The 8,331-nt window shown below is 50.5% G+C and overlaps 1 protein-coding gene across 1 annotated transcript; it reads right to left on the bottom strand.

Moving 5' to 3' along the window:
• Positions 1-531: 531 nt before the first annotated feature.
• LOC135883115 (olfactory receptor 52B2-like) lies at positions 532-1,467 on the bottom strand. The gene has a single exon (XM_065410164.1). The coding sequence runs from the start codon at positions 1,465-1,467 to the stop codon at positions 532-534; it is 936 nt and encodes a 311-aa protein (XP_065266236.1).
• Between the last annotated feature and the right edge of the window lie 6,864 nt (positions 1,468-8,331).

The raw sequence follows: 8,331 nt of genomic DNA, 5'->3' as shown, positions 1-8,331 counted from the left end.
ATTCACACTCATTAGCATATTTTCATAGAATCATATGGAGTACAACATGACAAATCAGTTAAAGACAGTGTAAAAAACATATCCACGAGGAGGGGCTGTACTCAGACTGCCTGGGCCTTCTGGCATGTCCGAACATGTGAATGCTTGACTTTGCAACCTTAATAATGTTCTTTTTAACATTGTGTTTTGCACGTTCTATAGATCTATTTGATCCCTTTATAATAATTTCTAAGAAGCTCGTCATCTGAGCTCCTGCAGTTTGGGAAGCGCAGAGGAACAGCTATTTTCGATTTGTAAAGGACTTTGATAGACAAGTACGAAATACACTCAGGCCGTGGTGGGATTAGAGCAGTGTTGGGAAGCCTCAAATGAAACAACGTGGATCAGGAATTGTAGCCTGCCAGATTCAGCTTCATTATGTTGTCTGCCTGCATCGTCCCACTGCAATTCTCTACCCAACATCATTTCAACCCAATTTCATTTCTAAACAGACTTGTTGGCGAGATTCATGGCTCAGCCCAGCTGCCGCACTCAACGCGAGAACGCACGGATCGCTCCTTCCCAGACCTGTTTGCTCCTCACCCCGTAAACGATGGGGTTCAGCATGGGGGGGACAACGACATAGAGGTTGGCCAGTAGGATGAGGGTGTGGCGGGGGATGCGGCGACCAAACCGATGGGTGCCCCAGGAGAAAAACGCTGGGGTGTAAAACATCAGTACGACACAGATGTGGGAGCCGCACGTGTTCAGAGCCTTGAGGTGGACGCCCTGGGATGGCAACCTAAAGAGAGACCTGAGGATGCAAGCATAGGAGACTGCAATAAAGATAGCATCCAATCCGGCTGATAGGAAACCAGCTACTAAACCATACCAAATATTGACTGTTATGTCCCCACAGGCCAATGTGGCCACACCTATGTGCTCGCAGTACGTGTGAGGCATAATATTATGTCCGCAATAGTGGAGCCGTTTAAGGAGAAAGATGACTGGGAACATTATACAGAAGCTCCTGGTTAGAGTGGCCACGGCTATCTTCCTGATCACAGAGTGTGTTAATACAGTTGTGTACCGCAGCGGGTCACAGATGGCAACGTACCGATCAAAGGCCATGGCCAGTAGGATGGCTGACTCGGTAATGAAAATAAAATCAATGAAAAACATCTGGGTGAGGCAGCCATTGAAAGAGATCTCCTTGGAGAGAGACCAGAAAACACTCAGGGTTTTCGGCACCGTGGTGGTGGATAACAGCACATCGGCCACTGTTAACATGGAGAGGAAAATGTACATGGGCTCATGGAGGCTCGGCTCTGTTATGATGGTGAAGAGGAGGACAGAGTTCCCGAGAAGGGCAACAACGTACATCAGACAGAAGGGGATGGAGAGCCAGACGTGCGCCTGCTCCATGCCTGGGATGCCGAGCAGGACGAACGTTGCGGGGTGGGAGCTGGTGTAATTGAGCGCTGACATGGTACGATGAAGGCCTGTCACTGCCACGCAGGTTCCCCGGCCTGTGAGGGAAGACAAGAACAGTCGCTGTCAGAATAGCTGAAACTACAAAGTTCATTGCCAGAAATATTCATTAGCAAGTCTTGTCCCGCCCCCCATTTGGGCGAGCCGGCGTTCCCAGGGTGTATTCTCTATTTGCAAATAGTGACTAATTTGAATGAAGGTCGGATGGTGGTTTGGCCATGAGGTGTTTCCTCCAGCTATTCACTACCCTTTATCCGAGCTGTGTGATTGGCCACTGTCACAGACCCACAGGATCCTGCTGCGCTCCCAGCTTTGGAACCCCTTCAGCCTGCCAGACCCCAAGTGGTCTCTCTCTTCCTCTGGGGTAGGTCAGGAGGCCTCTGGTATTCAGCCCTCCGGCTTCACACCATGAGCTCTGCCCAGCAAGTCCAACTGAGGCAGACAGACCCCTGGGAGACACTGGTCCATGCTGCAGGGGTTAATGCCCCTCGCCCAGCATTTGCAGTGACACTCCAACTGCATTGTCAAAACAGTCGGTTTATTAGTTGACGAATGCAGCATGGGAAGTCCTAGGTAAGCACAGAGAACTGACGGTTAAAGCGTCGTTTGTTCTGGTCAGCTCAGAGCCCAGCCAAGCTGTAGTGAGCCCCACTGTTCAGGCTTTGTCTGTCTCTCTGTCAGTGTACTGGGAACTGGCTTTTCCATTGTCTTCTCCAATTCTCCACTGATATGGGGACCCCTCAGCCAGTCCTTTTTAGTGACCCATTCAGGCTCAGATAGCTGGGTGACATTCCTACCTATGTTTCTTAGCCTGCCCCGAGAGCAAACAGTCCTTCCTCACTCCCCCGGATAACAATGCAAAATAGAGGAGAAACGGAGGCACGCAGAGGCTTCATAAAAATATGACAGAAAATTCCCCCTTCACCACAGCCACGTAGAATCGTGTCTGCTTCCTGGATGGGATCAGTTTGCTAAGGAGAATAACAAACATATGGAAGGGACAATTCCCTTCTGGGTTGTATTTTGGAGGGACGAACATTCATGGTAAAATGTAGGAAACCTTCACATTTGCAACACCCACCCGCCACTCGCTTGCTCCAAAGAATGATTTACCCAGTGATTCCCGCTTGCTGCTTTTCTGTGCAGACACATTCTTGCATTAATAACTTTCTGTGATACAAAACATACTCCTCATCATTCCCTATGGCGCTTCACTCCTGTCTTCTGGAGTGTGGCACCGGGCAGGAGCCAGCCCAGCATTTGTGCCATACATGGTGGTGTGCACAGAGATGGACTCACTCCATGCAGTCCCGCTCCCGGCAGAGGAATCGCCTGGTTAATATCCGGGCAGGTGACTCCGCTGTCCCCTTCATGTCATGGAATGACAGGTCCCAGCCCCCTCCCGGGGATCCTTACCAGAGGGGTTAGAATGTCACAGGCAGAACGTCTGTCAGGTCAGGGCATGGCCGTGTGTCCTGGGCAGTGACGCCACATTATAATCAATCCTGTCTGGGCGAGGGGCGGATCCCAGCTCTGAACCTAGAAGCTGCATCTCCTGAGTGTTTTTTCCTCCAGCTGCAGATTCCCTCCCCCTCGCTCCAATCACAGTCCTCATGCCAACAGGCCCTGCTGAATGCCCGAGAGCTGCCCCCGACCCAAACGTCTAATGCCAGCGACTCACCAGGCTCTGGCCCCGGCCGGGGAGGAGGAATCTCTGCCTGTGATCCGGGTGGGGAGCGGCAGGCGGTGGAGAATCTGCACTGACCGGGGCTGAGACACAGGGATACTCATAGTGCTGCCCTGGGAATCCCAGCGGGGGGCTCCGAGCCAGCAGGGAGCCCCAGGGACCTGCCTCTGTGACTCAGGTGGTGAAGAGCAACAGGGATTTAACCCTTTGTTTCTCTGTGCATTTTTCTAGCATTATTGGCATCATAATTCTGCCTTCCTATAGCCAAGGCGCTTCCTCATTGAACAGGGATCCCATTTCAGTATCTGATGGGGCTGCGCTCAGTGACCCAGGAGAGCCCTTTTAGTCCTACACACGAGCACCCCATGCAGGAATGAGCCGACCAGAGCCTCAAGCACTGGGTTTGCCCCTAGGGCTGCCTGGAACAGCTGTCATCAGCACCAGAACAGAGACCAGTGATCTCTGCAGAGTGTGTTGCATGGCTCCGGCTTGGGAAGGGTGTCCAGACCTAGGCTGTTCAGTCAGCGCTTAGAGCCCAATCCTGCAGTCCCAGTGCAAGGGAATCAAAGCAGTAGCAATTTATACTCACTCGGTACAGCTGCACATACTGTAGGCAAGGCAAGTTGCCAGGCAGGGCAGTATCAGGCCCTCTGCATTGTGTGTGACATATCACGGCCGTTCCTGCCCGTAGACTGTTACCACTTTGCAGCAGCAATCTGCTATTTCAGTGGTTCTCAAACGTTTCTGCACCCACAGATGCAGAGGAACACAGGTGATAAAGGGTTAACCCTTGTGGAAATTCCAGTTGTGTTTTTTCTGGTTGTCCGCTGGTTCTGGAACCCAGCAATGGATTTATCAGGCCACTGGTTCGTGGGGCTACTGGTCCTCCCCAAGAAATCAGCAGAGACCTATGGGAGGGTTGGAATGGAGTCTGCTGGAATTTCTACAGAGCAAGCAGCCACTTGCATTGCATGCTGCAGGGAGGCTGAAATCAGAGGAGAAGAGACTGCAGACCTGTGCTTGGAGTGGGTCACTAGGATCTAGGACTCCTGGGTTCAGCTGGTATCAACCAGCTTCCCAACAGGCATGGAGCTTTGAGAGGCCAATCTGGATTTCTCAAGAATTAGTGAATCATCAGGTGGCCGTAATACATCTGAGTAAATCAACTAATCGCTCATTCATGGCTCTGCTGTTGTGTAATTTTAGGCAAGACAGTTAAAATCTCTGTTTGCCAACCAGTGAAATAGGTGGGCTAACCCTTGCCCACAAGGAGTTTTATTGGCAGTGTTGTTGTAGCCGTGTCAGTCCCAGGATATTACAGAGACAAGGTGGGGGAGGTCATATATTTTATGGGACCAACTTCAGTTGGTGAGCTTGTCTCCCTCCCCACCTTGTCTCTCTCAGAGTATTGCTGTGAGGAAAGGCATCTATTAAGGCCTTGATCAGCAGAACACTTAAGCACATGCTTTACTTTAAGCATATGTTATCTCTGTCCCTATTCAGTAAAGCACTTAAGTATATGTTTAACTTTGAAGATAATCAAAGAATCATAGAATCATAGAATATCAGGGCTGGAAGGGACCTCAGGAGGTCATCTAGTCCAACCCCCTGCTCAAAGCAGGACCAATCCCAACTAAATCATCCCAGCCAGGGCTTTGTCAAGCCTGACCTTAAAAACCTCGAAGGAAGGAGATTCCACCACCTCCCTAGGTAACCCATTCCAGTGCTTCACCACCCTCCTAGTGAAAAAGTTTTTCCTAATATCCAACCTAAACCTCCCCCGCTGCAACTTGAGACCATTACTCCTTGTTCTGTCATCTGCTACCACTGAGAACAGTCTAGATCCATCCTCTTTGGAACCTCCTTTCAGGTAGTTGAAAGCAGCTATCAAATCCCCCATCATTCTTCTCTTTTGCAGACATAATAGGTATGGCTACACTGCAATTAAAAACCCACGGCTGCCCATGCCAGCTGACTCAGGCTCCAGGACGCCGAGCCCAGATGTCTACACCACAGTGAAACAGCACCTTAGCCCGAGCCCTGGGAGCCCGAATCAGCTGACACAGGCCAGCCATGGGTGTCTAATTGCCATGTAGACATACTCATTGGGTCTTAAGCATGTGCTAAGATGGATGTAAGCACGTATTAAAGCTCAGACCATGCTTAAGTGCTTTGCCCAGTCAGGGTCTAAGTGCAAATAATCACAAAGGGCCCACTGTAAAGTCCATTGAAGTCACCAGGAGTGTTTCTGTGGAGTTCAATGGCCCAGCTGTTCAAGGGGACCTACAGATTCTACCTTGCATTTCACTCAGCCCCTTTCATAAACTCATAGACTCATAGACTTTAAGGTCAGAAGGGACCATTATGATTGTCTAGTCTGACCTCCTGCACAACGCAGGCCACAGAATCTCACCCACCCACTCCTGTAATAAACCCTTAACCTATGTCTGAGCTATTGAAGTCCTCAAAACGTGGTTTAAAGACCTCAAGGTGCAGAGAATCCTCCAGCAAGTGACCCGTGCCCCACGCTGCAGAGGAAGGCAAAAATCCTCCAGGGCCTCTGCCAATCTGCCCTTGAGGAAAATTCCTTCCCGACCCCAAATATGGCGATCAGCTAAACCCTGAGCATGTGGGCAAGACTCACCAGCCTGCACCCAGGAAAGAATTCTCTGGCTGGCTTCTGAGTGAGGCGTGCAGGAAGGCCAACTTCGGTGAAAGCCCTGGCGTGCGATACGCAAACCAGCCTCGCCACCCAGCGGCTGCACCAGGAGCCTAGCACAACCCAGTGTTCAGAAAGCCGGGGAGGGATAGCTCAGTGGTTTGAGCATTGGTCAGGGTTGTGAGTTCAATCCTGGACGGGGCCATTTAGGGAGCTGGGGCAAAAATCTGTCTGGGGATTGGTCCTGCTTTGAGCAGAGGGTTGGACTAGATGACCTCCTGAGGTCCCTTCCAACCCTGATATTCTATGAGTCTCTCCGCGGGGGAGCCATTGGAAAGGCCCTGTGAATGCTGTGCTTTCCCAAGGAGCAGCGGAGCAATTAAGCTAACATTTTAACCAAGCTCCAAGTATAAATCTTCCTAAGGAGCTGACTAATATCGCATTATGTATGAGTTGAACGGGCAGGCGCTCTGGAGCTGGTGACTGATTGACCAAGTGGTTCGTTTCCTCTCTTTCCCAAACGTGCACAACCTGTGCAAAAACCTGCCCGAGGCCGCTCAGTCACCCCTCAGAGCAGAGTTACTGCCAGGGTTTGAAAATGCTTCCGCCGCCTTTGCAGGAGGGCTGCAAAGTCTGACAAAGGACTGGATTGATTTCTAGGTGTACGGTGTGCGTTTGTTCAATGCCGTCCTTTTAGACCCAGTCACCTAAGTCCTCTAAGTGACAGCGGGCTGGTGTTTTAGAGCCACGGAGGACCAATAGCTGCTGTTGAGGTCAGTGGGACCACTCATGTAAGTCACGTTACTCTTGTGCTCAGGCATTAGCAGGCCATGAACTGGGCAGCGAGGCAGCTGGCATGCTGAGCCCACTGCCCATCACGCTGGCCAAGAGTGTCTCATTTGTTCCTTGCACTCCCCCATCTGTCTGTCTGCGCCTCTCATCTGATACTTCTTGTTCTGTGATGTACAGCACCTGGCACAACAGGGACCTAGTCCGTGACTGGGATTCCTTGGCGAGAGGGTAATATGAATAGATAACGATAATTAATAAAACAAGACACACTAAGCAGGGGTAACCAGGGCCGGCTCCAGGCACCAGCTAAGGAAGCAGGTGCTTGGGGCGGCCGATACAAAGGGGCAGCACTCCGTCCGCTATTGGGGTGCCCCGTCCAGGTCTGCGGCGGGTCCCTCAGTCCCTCTCTTTCTCTTTGGGCTGTCGCCAAAGTGCTGCCGAAGAGGAAGAGAGGAGGAAGAGAGGAGTGAAGGACCTGCCGCCGAACTGCCGCCGAAGAATGGAGCGGCACAATTGAGCTGCCGCCGAAGTGCCGCCGATCGGCTTTTTTTTTTTTTTTTTTTTGCCGCTGGGGCGGCAGAAAACCTGGAGCCGGCCCTGGGGGTAACAAACAAGGCCCTAATTCAACAAGGAGCTTAAACATGCTCCTCACTTTAAATGCATGGGCAGTCCCATGTGCTCACAGTTAGGCATGTGCCGATGGACCTTCCTCTGACTCGGGCCCCAGGGGAAGGAATGGGGAGGAAGAGACGGGGGTAACAGTGTTAGGAGCAGTGGGTAACGCACATGTGATGAACAGTCACGACAGCGATGTTTTTGAAATATAAATAAATACATGTTGTGTAGTAGAAAGAGAGCCTGAAACATGGGCCTGGTCAAGGCCTGAGGCCTAGACCACAGCCAGCAAAAGTTACACTACAAGCAGCAGTCAGGCCCTGTCAAAAGCAGATGCTTCCTGAATTCCTGCCAGTCAGTGCCCAGTACATGAACTCGGCACCAGTATCGCTAGCATTGCTAAAACACACTGAACAGGTGAGCACATTCCAGCAGGCCAGCACAAGCACACCCCAACCAAGCAGACGAGAGGATGGTTTGTGATGAAGAGTGATCTCTTGTCTGAAACATCAGGAGTAAAAGTACAAAGCCAGGTGGTGAATAGGGAGGTTTCTGCTTTTTCACAGGGCCTGACCCTTGCTCAGAGCATAACTTTTGCTGACCCTGGTTCAGGCCTCAGGCCTTGAACAAAGCCCGTGCTTCTGGCTCTCTCTTCCCACTACAGTTGGTAACTGATTATTATTAGAGCTGGTCAAAAATGTTTAATCCAAAAAAGAATTCAACCAAAAATGACCTTTTTTTCTCCACCTTTGTAGGTATTCATCAAACAGCTGCTAAGAACCACCAGGAAATGGTTTTCGCCACCTTTTTTTCTTGGAAAATAAAATACATTTTTTTTTTTTTTTTTGGCCAGCTCTAATTTTTTTCTTCATATCACGTTATTTGCTTCTGATGCAGGAAACCCCTTTTACAGAGGAAGCTTTGAGGCCCTCTGTGGCGACGGCTGCTGTGCTCCTACCTTAGGCAGAGCAACACGACCCGGAATGAAATAAACAAAGATGGGGCTTGAAAGATTTAGGGACTTTTTATCAGAAATCATGACATTCTTTTTGTTTTTTGTTTCTTTTTCATGTTAAGTGACAGCCGTGCTGGGAGCCCAAGAGCCTGT

This window comes from Emys orbicularis, chromosome 1 (genome assembly GCF_028017835.1).
Source record: "Emys orbicularis isolate rEmyOrb1 chromosome 1, rEmyOrb1.hap1, whole genome shotgun sequence".
Classification (NCBI taxonomy): domain Eukaryota; kingdom Metazoa; phylum Chordata; order Testudines; family Emydidae; genus Emys; species Emys orbicularis.
The sequence above is the reverse complement of the archived record's forward strand: the minus strand, read 5'-3'. Positions and strand labels throughout refer to the sequence as shown.